General features: G+C 36.5%; 1 protein-coding gene across 5 annotated transcripts; it reads right to left on the bottom strand.

The window, feature by feature from the left end:
* Positions 1-3748: 3748 nt before the first annotated feature.
* On the bottom strand, positions 3749-17976 carry LOC117327339 (dentin sialophosphoprotein-like). Of its 5 annotated transcripts, none has more exons than XM_033884273.1 (5): positions 17848-17976; positions 13577-13729; positions 9545-9619; positions 8559-9152; positions 3749-8510 (listed from the first exon to the last, which is right to left on the bottom strand). In XM_033884273.1, exons 1-5 carry the CDS (start codon positions 17893-17895, stop codon positions 4170-4172), a joined length of 5211 nt encoding a protein of 1736 aa, XP_033740164.1. In that variant the 5' UTR covers positions 17896-17976; the 3' UTR covers positions 3749-4169. The 5 variants fall into 5 exon arrangements, with proteins under 5 accessions (XP_033740164.1, XP_033740166.1, XP_033740167.1 ...); XM_033884275.1 differs by having other exon boundaries at positions 3749-7714; positions 7982-9152; XM_033884276.1 differs by having other exon boundaries at positions 3749-7189; positions 7508-9152.
* Between the last annotated feature and the right edge of the window lie 118 nt (positions 17977-18094).

Here is an 18094-nt window from a genome sequence, read left to right on the forward strand (position 1 = left end):
AACATTCCGACTTTTATACTAGTATATCAGTCCTCATCTTCGAAGATGATCAGTCAGACCTGTGTGTCGGTCGTCTGCTCTAGTCTGGTAAGTCAATATTTATATCTTAATACGGAATTTTGTCTTTCTTCATCACATAGATTCGATAAGTTGATGATAATTTGTGAAGTTGATTGCTTTCATAACGAGAACATGACAAACACAACACGGATAAGAATGCGCGGTTTTAACGTGAAAAGAGTAATACTAATACGTATTACACCAACAGGTACGAATGTGGGAAAAGCCGTATAACATGAAACTGCACTGGCATCTGACAAATTAGCAGCATATAGGGTTTCCTTTAGATACACAGCAGATTTGAAAATGTTAAAACCTGTCGATTATAAAGGAAAAATATTTTTTTTTTTAAATTAATACCTATTCTAGGTATATTTTCCCTTTTCGGAGGAGGAAAAATTTTGTATAGCCTTAAACGGCGCTCGCATTTTCACTAAATTACTGGAACCCTCCCCCTTTTCGAAAATCCTGGATCGGCGCCTGGTGAATATCATAATTTGCGTAAATAACTTATTTTGTACTACATAAATTATCATGGGGATGTTGAAATGATAATTATTGGCTAACTTTGCGGAGATGGCATACGATTTGTTTAGTGCGTAACATTTAAGGTTAAAACAATCCCCCCCCCCCCCCCCCCCCCCACACACTTTTTGACGACTTCCAACGCCACTGAAATTGTCAACGTGGATGTACATATCATTCATGCGATATTAATAAAATTGTTAATCAATGAGAACTAATTTTTTAGTTATTCAATGCTAATGAAATTGTCATTCAGACAACGTTTCATTTTCGTGCAGACAACTGCAACGTTACACAAGTCATATATATGCATTCATTAATGTAAATGTAGGTGCCACTCGTAATTTGAAAGCATATTCATCATTCATTGTCCTATTGATTGTCATTAACAGTATGAGGTATGCAGTTCTTATATAAGGTGTTTCGGTACACTTGTATCTCCAGAGATTGGAGAAATAACCAACGGTTTGTAACCAATGATGAACATCTCCACTAATGTTTTGATATGATATATTTTTTTAAGGACACGATACATTAAAATAAGATATTTTAATATTAAATTAGATCAAATGACCTATTTTATAATTGGTTTATAATCAGAAACAAAAGAATTCAGGGAACTTATCTCAACTATTTTACTGCCAGGCTTATTTTTGTTCAAATGGTCAAAATAGTGTTGGATCGATAATTTTCATGATAAAAGATGACTATTTATATTCATGTAAACCATATAAACGGTCTAATTTAAGCTGTCCACAATGTGTTTTTTTACAAATCAAAAAGGCCCGGCACAATGTAGATAAACACTAATACAATGATATTAGTGTAACTGTGTCGTACAAAAAAAATGAAAGAAAAAAGAGACCAAAAAAACAAACAAAAAACACCCATGTAAGATAAGCTCCCTGAATTCTTTAGTTTTACTTAACACACAAAAATGCGTATACTTTAGTCATACATAGGTTAGCGTGTGGCTAAATCTAGTAGACTTATTCCAGGTTCGTTGGCTAGTCAACTTTCCTCTTTTTACAACATTTTGCTGATTACTGATCAATACCAGTATTTTATTGATATCACCTTGTTGGCATAGATTAGTAATTATATACCCTTTTATGATTCTGTTATTATATTTGATGATATTGGATATTTCTGCTGATGTAATATGAGGAGTACATGATCCACCTTAAGGCGGGTATAGTTTTCGGAGTGAATGTAGATGGAAGTACATTGTAGTTATCGCTTTATGAGTAGCTGCCCATCGCTACACAGTTAACATTGCATTGATAGTCGATGAAAAAAATGTCTTAATGTAGTTATATTTGTCATATGAACGTGGTTTTAAGTTGTCAATTTAAGCAAATTTTAATGTGGTTATCAATGGAATTTTTGTCTTATGCATTGAGATGAAATTCCATTTGTGAATCCGTGATTAGAAATTTAATATTTGATTCGGAATTTTATGCAGATTAAGATACAAAGATTCAAGCTGTTTAACAAAAAATCGGCTCACTACAGCATGATGTAACATTTGAATTTCTGTGTAGGTGTTGTGGGCACCATGTCTTACTCCACCATGATTTAACATTTGAATTTCTGTGTAGGCGTTGTGGGCGCCATGTCTCGCTACAACATGACTTAACATTTGGATTTCTGTGTAGATGTTGTGGGCGCCATGTCTTACTCCACCATGATTTAACATTTGAATTACTGTGTAGGTGTTGTGGGCGCCATGTCTTACTCCACCATGATGTAACATTTGAATTTCTGTGTAGGTGTTGTGGGCGCCATGTCTCACTCCACCATGATGTAACATTTGAATTTCTGTGTAGGTGTTGTGGGCGCCATGTCTTACTCAACCATGATATAACATTTGAATTTCTGTGTAGATGTTGTGGGCGCCATGTCTTACTCAACCATGATATAACATTTGAATTTCTGTGTAGGCGTTGTGGGCGCCATGTCTCGCTACAACATGACTTAACATTTGGATTTCTGTGTAGATGTTGTGGGCGCCATGTCTTACTCCACCATGATGTAACATTTGAATTTCTGTGTAGGCGTTGTTGGCGCCATGTCTCGCTACAACATGATGTAACATTTGAATTCCTGTGTAGGTGTTGTGGGCGCCATGTCTCGCTACAACATGATGTAACAATTGAATTTCTGTGTAGATGTTGTGGGCGCCATGTCTTACTCCACCATGATGTAACATTTGAATTCCTGTGTAGGTGTTGTGGGCGCCATGTCTCGCTACAACATGATGTAACATTTGAATTCCTGTGTAGGTGTTGTGGGCGCCATGTCTCGCTACAACATGATGTAACATTAGGATTTCTGTGTAGATGTTGTGGGCGCCATGTCTTACTCCATCATGATGTAACATTTGAATTTCTGTGTAGGCGTTGTGGGCGCCATGTCTCGCTACAACATGATGTAACATTTGAATTTCTGTGAAGGTGTTGTGGGCGCCATGTCTCGCTACAACATGATGTAACATTTGAATTTATGTGTAGGCGTTGTGGGCGCCATGTCTCACTACAACATGATGTAACATTAGGATTTCTGTGTATATGTTGTGGGCGCAATGTCTTACTCCACCATGATGTAAAATTTTAATTTCTGTGTAGGCGTTGTGGGCGCCATGTCTCGCTACAACATGATGTAACATTTGGATTTCTGTGTAGATGTTGTGGGCGCCATGTCTTACTCCACCATGATTTAACATTTTAATTTCTGTGTAGGTGTTGTGGGCGCCATGTCTCGCTACAACATGACTTAACATTTGAATTTCTGTGTAGGTGTTGTGGGCACCATGTCTTACTCCACCATGATATAATATTGGAATTTCTGTGTAGGTGTTGTGGGCGCCATGTCTCGCTACAACATGATGTAACATTTGAATTTATGTGTAGGTGTTGTGGGCGCCATGTCTTACTCCACCATGATATAATATTGGAATTTATGTGTAGATGTTGTGGGCGCCATGTCTTACTCCAACATGATGTAACATTTGAATTTATGTGTAGGTGTTGTGGGCGCCATGTCTCACTCCACCACGATGTAACATTTGAATTTCTGTGTAGATGTTGTGGACGCCATGTCTTTTGAATCGTTTTTAATAAGTCACAGATATTGCAAAAATAGTGGTTAAAAATAAGAGTAATTTATATAAAACATCATTATTTATTACATAAAATAAATAAAACACACTAAACAAACGTAACAGACGTAACTGAGTGATAGTGTTCAAATCACGCTAAAATGACGAATTATGGGTAAAACAGAGACCAGCTCTGTTCCGGCAATATCTCATAAATATAACAGAACGTGGCTATTGTGGCCTGCACAACAGAACAATAATTTACTTCTCATTAATTCACGTGCACGAAATGTACACAACTCGAAATCTAACATATCTTCATAGGCACGGTTACTAGGCAGCATTGTGTCGAAATAAGAATATATTATGTGTTCGTAAAACATGAACAGAAATTATGGAGGTATTAAATCTCTTGATAGGTATGATGATTTGTGTACGATGTGAGGAATGGAATTCTTATAAGAAAACGGACGGTGCTGATTCCCTACTCCTCGTCATCCTCCTCCTCTGTCAATTCAGCTGCTTCTACTATAGGGGAATCATTGTTAACATCGTCTTCGTTGTCATTATTGTTTCCCGTGTCATCATTAGTATCATCATTATCATCCAAATTATCGTTGTTATCGTCATTGTCATCATTATTGTTATCGTTATGACCATCACTATATTCATCAGGGTTGTTATCATCACTGTCTTCATCATTGTTTCCATCATCATCATCATCATGATCATCATTGTTTCCATCATCATCATCATCATGATCATCATTGTTTCCATCATCATCATCATGATCATCATTGTTGTCATCATTGTTGTCATCATTGTTATCATTATTATCATCATTGTTGTCATCATTGTTATCATCGTTATCATAACCGTCATCGTTATTTCCATCATTGTTATCATAAAGATCATCTTTGATATCATAACCGTCATCGTTATTTTCATCATTGTTACCGAAGTCGTTGTTATCATCGTAGCGACCTTCGTTAGTATCGTCGTTGTTACTGTCGTCCCAATTATTCTGATCATAAATGCCGTTATCATTTATATCATCGCCATTATCGCCACCATTGAAGTTGTCGTTGTTCCATGCGTTATTAGTGTCCATGAAAGTATCGCCGTTATCGTTTTCATCGTCTATTACATCGGACATTGTTCCTATTGAGTTCCACGTGTTCATTGAATCGACCGCTGGATTCATTGGCGACACTAATATGGACATACCGTCGTTAACGCTATCGCCTAGTACACCTTGATCCTCGTTTGTTCCTAACGAGAGCATGGAGCTGACCTTTGAGATATCACCGAACATGTCGCTGTTCACAGTATTGTCTGGTAGGCTAGCGTCATTTCCGGTAGTAAGGCTACCAGCATCAACCACCATACCAGTGTTGAAATTGTCTGATAATAAGGCGCTCTCATCATTCACCATATCGACCTTTGGCCCTTCCGCGAATACGTCACTTAGCATATCTGACAATATACCGTCCAAATTAATATCGCCTTGTTCGCCATCGCCATTGCTATCATATTCATTCATGTTATCACCATCGTTGTCATCGCCGGTTATACCGTCACTATATCCACCTTCGCTGTCATCTTTGCCTGCTGAATCGTTATCGTTTTGATTACTTATATCATCGTTGTCACTGTTATTTGAGTCATCTTCAGTGTTTTCACTTTTGTCTTCATCGCTGCTTTTTCGTTCAGATTTGTTATCATTTTCGTCTTCATCATTTTCCCCAGAATCAGATTTGTCATCATTTTCGTCGTCGCCATTTTCCCCGGACGCATCGCTATTGACATCATCATCGTTTTCCTTATCCTCATTTCCCTTCCTATCGTTTTTATCTTGGTTATCATCGCCTAATAAATCGCTGTCTTCATTCAACGTTTCGTCTTTTGATTTGACCACCAATACATCACTTAACATACCAGCCAGCATATCGTCGAGGCTTGCATCGTTATTGTTTTTCTCCTCGTCGTTATCAAATTTGTCATAATCGTCGCCGTTGTCTTTATTATCGCCATCTTCGTATTTACGGGCAGATTTCTTATCGTCATCATCCAAATCTCCATACACTAAATCTTTTAACAAAGAATCGATGTTGAGGTCTCCTTTCTTGTCATCATCGTTTGTGTTTTCATTGCTATCGCTATGGTTATCGTCGTTTGCATTGCTACCATTATCACCACTGTCATTTAGATCGGAATCATTGCTTTTGTCATCATTGCTTTCTCCATCGTCGGTGCCATCACTGTCAATATCATCATCGCCACTTTCTTTGCTGTTTTCCTCCTTGTTCTCGTTACTCTCTTTGCTAACATCATCTTTACTGTCATTATTTTTACTTTCCTTGCTCTTATCATTGTCATTATCATCATCGTCACTATTACTGCTGTCATTATCACTGTCTTTGCTGTCATCATTGTCACTGGCATTATCACTGTCTTTGCTGTCATTATTGTCACTGTTTTTGTTATCATCATCGTCGCTGTCTTTGCTGTCATCATTATCACTTTCTTTGCTGTCATCATCATCACTGTCTTTGCTGTCATCATTGTCGCTGTCTTTACTATCATCTTCGTCACTAGCATTATCACTGTCTTTGCTGTCATCGTCGTCACTGGCATTATCACTTTCTTTATTATCATTATCCTCGCTGTCTTTGCTGTCATTATTGTCACTAGCATTCTCATTTTCTTTGCTGTCATCATCATCACTGTCTTTGCTGTCATCGTCGTCACTGGCGTTTTCCCTTTCTTTGTTGTCATCGTCATCACTGTCTTTGCTGTCATCGTCGTCACTGGCATTATCACTTTCTTTGCTGTCATCGTCATCACTGGCATTATCGCTTTCTTTGCTGTCATCGTCATCACTGTCTTTGCTGTCATCACTGTCACTGGAATTATCACTTTCTTTGCTGTCATCATCATTACTGTCTTTGCTGTCATCATTGTCGCTGTTTTTGCTGTCATCTTCGTCACTAGTATTATCACTGTTTTTGCTGCCATCATCATTACTGTTTTTGCTGTCGTCATCGTCACTGGCATTATCACCTTCTTTGCTGTTACCATCGTCGCTGTCTTTGCTGTCATCGTCGTCACTGGCATTATCACTTTCTTTGCTATCATCGTCACTGTCTTTGCTGTCGTCTTCGTCGCTGTCTTTGTTGTCATCATCGTCACTAGCATTATCATTTTCTTTGCTATCATCATCATCATCATCATCATCATCATCACTTTCTTTGCTGTCATCATCATCACTGTCTTTGCTATCATCGTTGTCACTGGCAGTATCACTTGTTTTACTGTCATTATCGTCATCACCCTCTTTGCTGTCATCATCGTCGCTGTCGTTGTTGTCATCACTATCACTGGCATTATCACTTTCGTTACTGTCACTATCGTTGCTGTCTTTGCTGTCATCATCGTCGCTGTCTTTGCTGTCATCATCGTTACTAGCATTATTACTTTCTTTACTGTCATCATCGTCGCTATCTTTGCTGTCATCATCGTCGCTGTCTTTGCTGTCATCATCGTTACTTGCATTATTACTTTCTTTACTGTCATCACCGTCGCTATCTTTGCTGTCATTATCGTCGCTGTCTTTGCTGTCATCATCGTTACTTGCATTATCACTTTCTTTGCTGTCATCATCGTCGCTGTCTTTGCTGTCATCATCGTCGCTGTCGTTGCTGTCATCACTGTCACTGGCATTGTCACCTTCTTTGCTGTCATCATCATCACCATCGCTGTCTTTGCTGTCATCATCGTTACTAGCAGTATTACTTTCTTTACTGTCATCATCGTCGCTATCTTTGCTGTCATCATCGTCGCTGTCTTTGCTGTCATCATCGTTACTTGCATTATCACTATCTTTGCTGTCATCATCATCACCATCGCTGTCTTTGCTGTCATCATCGTCGCTGCCGTTGCTGTCATCACTGTCACTAGCATTATCACTTTCTTTACTGTCAGTATCGTCGCTTTCTTTGCTGTCATCATCGCCACTAGCATTATCACTTTCTTTGCTGTCATCATCGTCGCTGTCTTTGCTGTCATTATCACTGTCGCTGGCATTATCACTTTCTTTGCTATCATCATCATCGCTGTCGTTGCTGTCATCATCGTCGCTGTCGTTGCTGTCATCACTGTCACTGGCATTATCACTTTCTTTACTGTCATCATCGTCGCTGTCGTTGCTGTCATCACTGTCACTGGCATTATCACTTTCTTTACTGTCAGTATCGTCGCTTTCTTTGCTGTCATCATCGCCACTAGCATTATCACTTTCTTTGCTGTCATCATCATCGCTGTCTTTGCTGTCATCATCGTCGCTGTCGTTGCTGTCATCACTGTCACTGGCATTATCACTTTCTTTGCTGTCATCATCGTCGCTGTCGTTGCTGTCATCACTGTCACTGGCATTATCACTTTCTTTACTGTCAGTATCGTCGCTTTCTTTGCTGTCATCATCGTCGCTGTCTTTGCTGTCATCATCGTCGCTGTCTTTGCTGTCATCATCGTCGCTGTCTTTGCTGTCATTATCACTGTCACTGGCATTATCACTTTCTTTGCTGTCATCATCGTCGCTGTCGTTGCTGTCATCACTGTCACTGGCATTATCACTTTCTTTACTGTCATCATCTTTGCTGTCATCTCTGTCACTGTCATTATCACTTTCTTTGCTGTCATCATCGTCGCTGTCGTTGCTGTCATCACTGTCACTGGCATTATCACTTTCTTTTCTGTCATCATCGTTGCTGTCATCTCTGTCGCTGGCATTATCACTTTCTTTGCTGTCATCATCGTCGCTGTCTTTGCTGTCATCGTAGTCACTTTCTTTGCTGTCATCATCGCCACTGTCATTACCACTTTCTTTGCTGTCATCATCGTCGCTGTCATGATCGCTGTCTTTGCTGTCATCATCGTCACTATCTTTGCTGTTATCATCGCCACTGTCATTACCACTTCCTTTGCTGTCATCATTGTCGCTGTCATAATCGCTGTCTTTGCTGTCGTCTTTGTCGCTGTCTTTGCTGTCATCATCGTCACTGTCATTACCACTGTCTTTGCTGTCATCATCGCCACTGTTATCATCACTTTCTTTACTATCCTCATCATCACTATACTCGACACTATTAGTGTCTTTGCTGTCCTCACTTTGCTCATCACTATCAATTTCATTGCTGTCTTTGTCGTCACTGGGAGTATCGTCATCGTCGCTATCATCCTCCTCGCTGTCGTAGTCATCATCGTCTTCACTGCTGAGGCTATGATCTTCGGCGTGATTATCATCCTCGCTGCCATTGTCTTCACTACTATCGCTATTTACGTGGCTGTCAGTTTCATGTTCTTCGTACTCCTCCTCTTCTGAATCTGGGTAGAATTCAGGCTCGGTGCCAGCGTTGGATAGTGATGAAACCAATAATTCATCCTCTCCATGTAACGAATCCAAATTCTAAGAAGATAAATGTTCATGACAAAATAAATCTATGTATGAAGATTTTATGAATACGGGCAATCGTATTGATTCAGGTACCATGCTTATCAAAACTTATGTATATATACATATATTTGTGAAAGTTTATACATAATTTGATTTTCACTACAGATATTCGTATACATACAACATATCAGCCTCTTCCCCTGCCGGAACACCTGGTCTTAATATCATTGTACTTTTTCAATGGGCGCCATAAAATCTGATTTTTTTCACGTTTTGTTCTCGGTTTATCGATTTTTAGTTAGACTTCAGGTTTCTTTATAATGTCGATATTATCTATTTTCATACAGTATATCGGGATCAATACACTTAACTAGAAATGTACTTGTATAATCCTAGACACTTACCGAAGTCGAAATGTCATCTTCTTTTAGATGGTTTTGGGTGTTGGCACCGACTTGAGCCCCAGTGTTGATATCTACCTGTTTAATGCCAGAAACAGAGTTTTTTTTTAAAAGCTTGCAGACATAGTTTTTCAATTGCTCATTCTGTACAAAATAAAAACAATCGAATCGTATTCCGAACAAAAAGAAATATGTTCGTCAGTTGAAGGAAATGTGTTGTGTGATTGGAACGGCGATATTCAAAGCAGAATTGTGTATTTAATGATGGGTGTGTGTGTGTGTTGGTGTGAGTGAGAGTGTGTAGGTGTGTAAGGAGTAAGTGTGTGTGTGTGTGTGTGTGTGTGTGTGTGTGTGTGTGGGGGGGGGGGGGGGGGGGGGGGGGGGAAATACAAACAAACCAAATTCATTAGCTTTCATTATGCATGCGTTCTTAGCTACGTTTTTGAAATGCTCTGTGCTTTTGCTATTATGAACTTGTCAAAATGTCATTTTAATTGATATCTAAATCCCCTATTATGTTCAAAATATATATAAATGTAAGATATGTAAGATACAGACATAGCTGATGTTCCATTAATTGTCATGACATTTCGATAGCCACGTTTTTATTTGTAGACCTAATCGTGACTTTTTAACGCTAACAGTTCCTTGAAAATTTTTTTTATTTCCTTTTGAATATTGGGACTCTGATTCTTGTTTTCTTTGTTTCTCTACATATTCCCACATAGGCACATGTTTGAATACTATAATGTTGATATAACTTGTACTTTTTGTCACTATTCTTTGTCTATTAAATGTTATCCCATTTTCCTTAGAAAATAGCCCCAAAGATATGCTTTTGAATTCGCCTAGTCAGAATAAGTAATGATGGTACTCATTCTCAGTGTGTCAACATCTTAATGCATCAACATAGCCTGTGACGTGACATTGAAGAACACCTGTTTAACGTTTAGTTATTAGAATTGCACCTACGCCCATCGATAGGGTATATTGATAGGATATATAAATAACTATGTCACCAAGGCTACAAAGAAGACCTTTTTTACAAAGAAATATGACCTAAAATTTTGAATAAATGGACGAGGGGGATACTGAACGACAATCTGCCACATTTTAATGAAGTTTGACGAGTTCTAACGATGTATCTGTTATTGGTTGGATTTTTGGTTGTGTCGACCTCACCACTGGCCAAAATAAAACACGGATAGAAGGTCACAACCATTTCGAAAAAAAATGAAACTGCTCTTCGATTCAACATCCATGTTTTTTGTCCGTTATATTCCGATTTTCGTAATTATCGAATGAAGCGACACGAGAAAGGAACTGCACTGTAGTATTTGTATTTCCGATTCGTGCATAATTCATCATTTACAAACAACCGCACTCCCTCATGTATATAGCGTTAACGACACAGGAGCGGCCATCGTTATCCATCTTTGTGTATTACTGTTACTACTAATACGCTGTCCATGTTCATACAGGTGGACATCGATGATCAATTATTGAAGTGTCCGGTCGTGTCTCTAACCATCAGACACTGACCGCTATATATAGTGGCTGTTTCTATTACGGTGTATAGTGTTACTAATCATACCGAAGAAAGTTTGGAAAATTTATCGATATAAACATTAAAGAAAAAAACAAATTAAAGGAAACTAATAAAGTCATCGAGTTAAAAAAAAAATCCTTGTCTGTATTTTAAAATATGAACTAAATTAAGAAATACAATACATTAAAAAAATACGATATTAATATAAAAAAAATGGTTTGAAATCAGTCCTCAATACCGCCTTCTGAATATTTGTATAAGGCCTACATTGGCAAGATTAAGTGTTCTTTATTGCTTATGTCAAATAAGTAAGTAAAGAAGACCGCAAACGGCTTCATGTATACCAACTGCTTTCTCTGCACTCTCTTTGGGTACGTTTGACACAATAATACTAAATCACATTTGAAAAGCTATTTTAGTGTTGTATTCCGAAAAACGATTTTTCACACAAAAAAACTTTTGCAGTTTATAAATAAACTACGCCAGTGAATCAATTTTAGAAGAAATGTTGCGTTATTTCGTCTCATCTTTTCGTGTTCTATAATCGTTTAATGAGTAGGACAAGTACCTTACTTTTGTACCTGTATATGACTTGTTTGAGTAGGCGTCACGGTCGCCATGTAGATACAACAGGTAAATTTAACTTATTTATCATTAATTAATCAACCTCCTCATTCTGTTCTCTATGCTGTGGTATCACTGTTATATTGATAAAGTATACATTTGTATATACCTAATGAATTGGTTGACACGTGTAGTACTTATTAATTGAAACATTTGAATGATGGCCGTTTTTTACGGTTTCGAATCTACAAGACAAAAGATAAAATTGATGTATGTATATGTCTATTGTTCCTTTTTAACTAAGTATTATAATGTGTTTTATCTGTCTGTCGAAAATGTCAGTCGGTCAGTGTAATGCACGACTGATTCCGACCTAAAATGTTAATTGCCGATTCGTGTTTCCATTCCGAGTTCCGGCCGTGAAGAGTAAGCTTTCGTATGTTACCACGAGCCCTAAATCACACTATTTATCTCACCAATCCGACAGTGCGACAGTCACTCAAGGTTAATTATGAGTTAATTTATTAATTAATGCAAACACGTAACCTCCGTCACGTGCCTGTCACAGAACCGTAACGTATGAATCAATTTAGACTCTCATTGACATTCACTGTTACCCGCTGACAAAACTACAGTATCTACATAAAATGAAAAAAATGTCAATATGACCTGGCGACCTGTCATTCAAGACGGTGCTCCTAAAGGTTGGCCATTTGACTGATTAATAGTCTAAACCTAACACTTATGTTATAATTTAATTGCTTTAAGCATTTTATCTAAAAAGCTCAATTTGTTCTGTAATGTAATTAACTTTAAACTTGACAAACAAAGTTCAAATGCAGCATTTGATTTACGTGTATCCTACATGTGTTGACATTTAGCCGATGGTATTATACACATTGCCAGACTGTATTAAGTGCATATTCAAATAATATCAGGGATGGATTCATCTAAGTTTATTTCCTAATCCCAAAACTATTTACCTGGTGGACTAATTATGAATTTATTATAATCTAATCCAAATATATATCTAGCTATAGTTTCATAGGACAAGCCTGTCATGATACGAAGATGAGGGTAATCGCTCACAATAGTTATGCTCCACATCCGCCTGGTACGAAAACACTCCCTTAAATTTACATATGATCGTTTCTGAAGATTTTCGTTACTGTAATTCCTAAGCAAATTGTCATTAAGATAATGGATTGTGCAAAAGGCACAAACGATATTAACATGGTTCAATACAAATTTTGAATTTGATATATATATGGAAATATTGAATTAAACTACATCAAAAGCTGTGCCGTCCTGGGACTCATCATTGATACCAAGATAAAATTGGTGTGGTTTTGTATTGTTTAACGTCCTATCAACAGCTATGGTAGATTATCTAAGGACTGCCTCACCTGTGTACGACATTCGTGTTTGTAGTGTATGTGTTTTGGGAGGAGAAAATGAGGATAAAATAACAAAAGAACATCATATGAATTGTGGACAGGCGAACTAGTTGTAGGTAGGTTTACAATAAAAATAATATATGATACAAATACTCCGCTTTGTTTGATAGAAAGCACTATTTTCCAATATTGATTGATTTAGGTTGATATCCGATTACCATTAACATTTTATATCAATTTAGCGCCAAGAACTTAATATACAAGATCACGATATGACTTGTTTTCTTAAAGTTTCACCCCAGAAGTAGAAATATTGACAATAACTATCTTCCTCCTAAACAACCTTGCAACAAATATATGTACTTACAATACAGGATATTTTATAGAGTATTGTATTAAATAAGTTCGGCTGACCACTGGTATAGTGTTTTCCAGTTATTATTTAGATATTCTGAGTACACAGCTTGACCACAAGAAGACCTGTGGTGTAATGCGTTATAAAACATGTCCCGGAGTGCTATTTACCAGTTCTTCTCCATCATCGCTCAGTTTGTCGAGGTTCCCGCTGAAATGAAGCCCGAGGAGTATACCGCTGACCGCCAGTACACCCATACTGCCAACCAATACCGTGTACCCGACCATTCTCTTGGCGCTGGATGTCGCCTTCAGGATCGCATCCTGTCAACAAAGATTAACTATGTAGTCCATTTGTGCAGCAGTAGTTCAGATTAAGAAACCATGTGTAATGATATTGAAAAATAAGTTACATATACATAGATAGCTGCAGTGTTCAAGTAAGCAAATTATTGTAGTACTAGACGATTTGCTGTTGTTATTGTGGTTATCAACTTATTATCTATTGTGATTTACAGTGCTGTATCGTGATCATTAAGTAGCCAATTGACAGATGAGTTTACCGTTGATGCGTGGCGGAGTTTTGATAATGAGAAAAGGGTTCATTTTACGAAATATTGTGTTATCTTACACACTATTCTACGTCAGAATATATCGTTTTTATCAAAGATAGATAACGTTATTTGCAATCGAACACATTTTTTATGTTTGATTTAATTATGATGGTTTCCTGTGTTAAACTTTTGCATGTTACATCAAGACCGCACCTGTGTTGCCATGAAGGGAATAGTTAGATATTTTTATCTCTTCTATTAACATGAACGAGAATGTTCAAGTGAGAGTTCGAGATTTTTTTTATCTTCTGTTACTTTATAGAATATTTAAGTGATAGAGATTTTATATCTTCTGTTACCATGTAGAATGTTCAAGTGATAGTCAGAGTTTTTTTTATCTCTGTTTTACCATGTAGAATGTGCAAGTGATATATATTTTATATCTTATGTTACCATTTAGAATGTTCAAGTGATAGTCAGAGTTTTTTGTATCTCTGTTTTACCATGTGGAATGTGCAAGTGATAGAGATTTTTTTTAATATCTGCTGTAACCATGTAGAATGTTTAAGCGATTACAGTTTAAATTAAAATAAATTTTTTTTTATGCCCATAGCCTAATTAATACACAAAGACGTGATGGTGAAGTCATATAATTAATATACATAGACATGATGGTAAATTGATATAATTAATATACAAAGATGTGATGGTAAAGTTATATAATTAATATACAAAGATGTGATGGTATAGTTATATAATTAATATACAAATAGGTAATGGTCAACATAGACGAGATGGTTATGTTATAGCATTACATATTACAGGCTACACATACCCAAAGTCTCAGGAAAGGCACAATGACCTTTTCTCTAAAGTGTATGACGGATTGTCATATAGTTGAATAATTCATTGTGATATTTAAAGTATATATACACAGTCTAACCTGCCTAAATGCCATATAATTCGAGAATTACGTGCAATTATATGTCTCATCTGTCATGGTTTGTCAGTGTGTTGAGGTTTTAGACAATTCTAAAACTCAACAAGATTTGTTTTTATCAAACACTACAGAAGAAAGGGATCACCCCAGATATTTTAGAGACAAGTTTGAATATGGATGCACTGTCTGCAAACAAAATAACAGAACAAAATCACTAATTCTCGAAAATGTTTCTTCGCCAAAGAAATCACTTATCTCCTGATTTTAGTGGAAAGTCAGTCATGTTTATGTTAAAGTATTACCTAACCAAATAGATTATATAGACTCTCTCAAAATTCCGTTTCAATAATATATTTATTTCTAATGTTTTTCCTAATGTTTTCATTGTTCGATTTACAAAGTAAGTAATGTTACAACAAACTCAATTGTCTTTGTTCTCAGATATGCTAATTTAGTAAATTACTGTTTTAAAGGATCTGGTTTAAGTGTTGTCTTTTCGTGCAATAGATTTTCTCTAGAAAGTTAAGACGCAGTGTCACACATGCTATTTTTTTTTTATATAATAACAAATTTCTCGGGTCGTAAGCTGTCTCGTTAATTACGTCTTCACGGTACGGCATGATGGCTTTACACACGTTTTACACTGTGTGGTTTAGTGGTTGTACAAAGTGGCTACCGTACCAACAATGTCCTATTATCTTGAAAAGGAAATGTACAAGCGTGTATCAATCGTGACTTTTATATGCATTATAAAACAGAAACTAATTTTGTCAAATATTCATAATTCTGCAGACAGAGAAAATTGAGAAGTCATACGTAACATGAGCATGCGCCAAAGACAATCATTGCCAATAGACAGGTAATAGATTCAGTTTATCTAATGCATTGTCTGAGCTTTAGTTCTATGTGTATTTATACATCTGTACATGACACGGCAATACGACAAAGTACAGTACAGGTGCTTGTCAAATCATATCATTGTACTGAATAAATCATAAACTCGTTAATACAACGTCAGATTTCTTCCGAACGCAAAAAATATAAATGACTGCATGGATTAAATTAAAATTGAAAGAAAGGATGACGCATTAGTGAAAAAAATACGAGAAGAAAAAGACATTTTTAACGTATTTTATCATTTATAACACATTCACATACCGTATTCAAACAATTATGACAAATCAACATTTGATTAATTACTAGAGTATAGAATTTTTCATGTTTTCTTTACACATGTTTTAATATATAGATGTCTGTTAGACATATTAAACCCAAAGGTTAAGATTTTCATTTAAATTAACATTTAAGACATTTCGCGAGATCATAAGAACATTTTATACAAAAATATAAGTGCAATTAATTATATTGCACACACGGTGAGATCATCGGACTAAACGCACGACGTCCTCCCATGAGTAATTTCCCTGGCGGACCCCTGCTGACCCCACCAACAATAAACGGCATTTTTTATTTAAATAAAGATGGAAATAAAAATACAAAAGACAAAACAAGTAGTAAAAAGTAGAGTACTACTCAAACTGGGGACTATAAAGGCAATCTAAATATACGTCTATGTGTAAACATATCTACAAGCAATACTATCGATATATTATTAATGTTTTACATTTTACACGAACGAAACTTAAAATTAAGTTTCTTTTATTAAAGTATGAACAAGTATTATTTGAAGAGTGATGAAGACATATTAAAAATCTTACCGTGCAGTTGTTACTTTGTAACAGAATTTCCGTTCTTGTCTTTGTTTGTCGACTCTGAGGTGGTTTTAGTTTACTTCGAATATATACTAAGTAGATACTGTGTCTAGTAAACAATGGAATACTATTACCGATATCTAAGAGAATACTACAAAGGTTTCTAAATATAACCCGAATTTAGGTCTCTGCTAAAAACAATGAAAAATACAGAAGGTATATTACCTGTAGACAATATAAACAATGACCTCCTAATAGGCGTTTGCTATTGTTACTTAAATAGACACAGGTGTGTAGGAGTACCACCACACTCCATCAGTCAATATAGGTAAAATAACATACAAAAAATGGCAGCATTCGGCCCCGATAAGTGTTATATGATGTCTGTACACTACGGACACCATTGTGGCGACCACTTGTCATCAATAGGACATGTGCTACGCGTTATTATTACACGAATTACAGAGGTTTTGTTTTAAATTAAGAATATGATAATTGAAAAAAAATGGAGTCACGGTTTGTGATAACACGTCAGCACTTTTACTTAAAAATCAACGGTAGCGTTAATTAATTAAAAAGGCTAAAAAAATATCTTAGACAAGACACAAACCTGTCAGTGACAAAATACATATCAATGATAAGAGAAATGATGACAAAAGGACCTATTTACAATGTCATATTACTTGCGCGATCAATCTTTGAAATGCATAAACCTCGTCACTACCCAAATTTCATATTTGAAATCCGAGTGTCGCGTTCTCGATAAGCTTCTAGAGATCCCTACGTTGATGCAACCTAAGAAGTTTCTAGGATGTTCACATATATATACATTTTATTTATAATTTGATGACAAGACTTCAGCATTTTTAATAATTTATTTTGGTCTTTTATATTAACTTCCCAATTAACTTGACTAGAATTTTCTAAACAATTTATGGCCGTGTTTTATATAAACTTTTCTTTTTATCATAATTTGTAATTATGTATTTCCTATATAAGTTTTTATTCAATCATTATTAGATATATCAGTTTACGAACACCATACCTGCGATATCAAATCAACCTTCGCTGGCATTTATTTGATTTATAACGTCTGCAGACATCATTTCTTCTGCCTTCATATATGCATTGACCTACACTTAATATAGAACCTTCCGCGCACTCACCAACTGGGGAAAAAGACTGTAATCCTAGTAAGAATAGAGTTAAATTCCAGTGGGATGTACATGTACCTACCTTAGAATTGGCGATCTCTGGATCCACATACTTGTGACTAGTGCCCATCTTTGGTGTTGGTATGGGTTGTACAGTTATCACAAGTGATCGGGCACACTGATGTGTTTTTACTTCTCTTTATCACAGGTTGTTATATACACCTGGATATAGGGTGACCTAACGAGGGCGGGACACCTCGCACCGAACAACCAATGGATGACATAAACTGTTACAGAAGTCGCCGTCAACTCACGCCTTCCATAAAACA

Source organism: Pecten maximus, chromosome 5 (assembly GCF_902652985.1).
Source record: "Pecten maximus chromosome 5, xPecMax1.1, whole genome shotgun sequence".
Classification (NCBI taxonomy): domain Eukaryota; kingdom Metazoa; phylum Mollusca; class Bivalvia; order Pectinida; family Pectinidae; genus Pecten; species Pecten maximus.

What these genes read in the sequence shown, in the direction of transcription:
- LOC117327339 (XM_033884272.1), bottom strand. Translation starts at nt 17,895, where the DNA reads ATGGGCACTAGTCACAAGTATGTGGATCCAGAGATCGCCAATTCTAAG. An exon ending in CAGAGATCGCCAATTCTAAG is followed by an intron (nt 13,730 to 17,847) that starts GTAGGTACATGT and finishes CTTTGTTGACAG; the next exon opens with GATGCGATCCTGAAGGCGAC. An exon ending in GCGATGATGGAGAAGAACTG is followed by an intron (nt 9,620 to 13,576) that starts GTAAATAGCACT and finishes GGCATTAAACAG; the next exon opens with GTAGATATCAACACTGGGGC.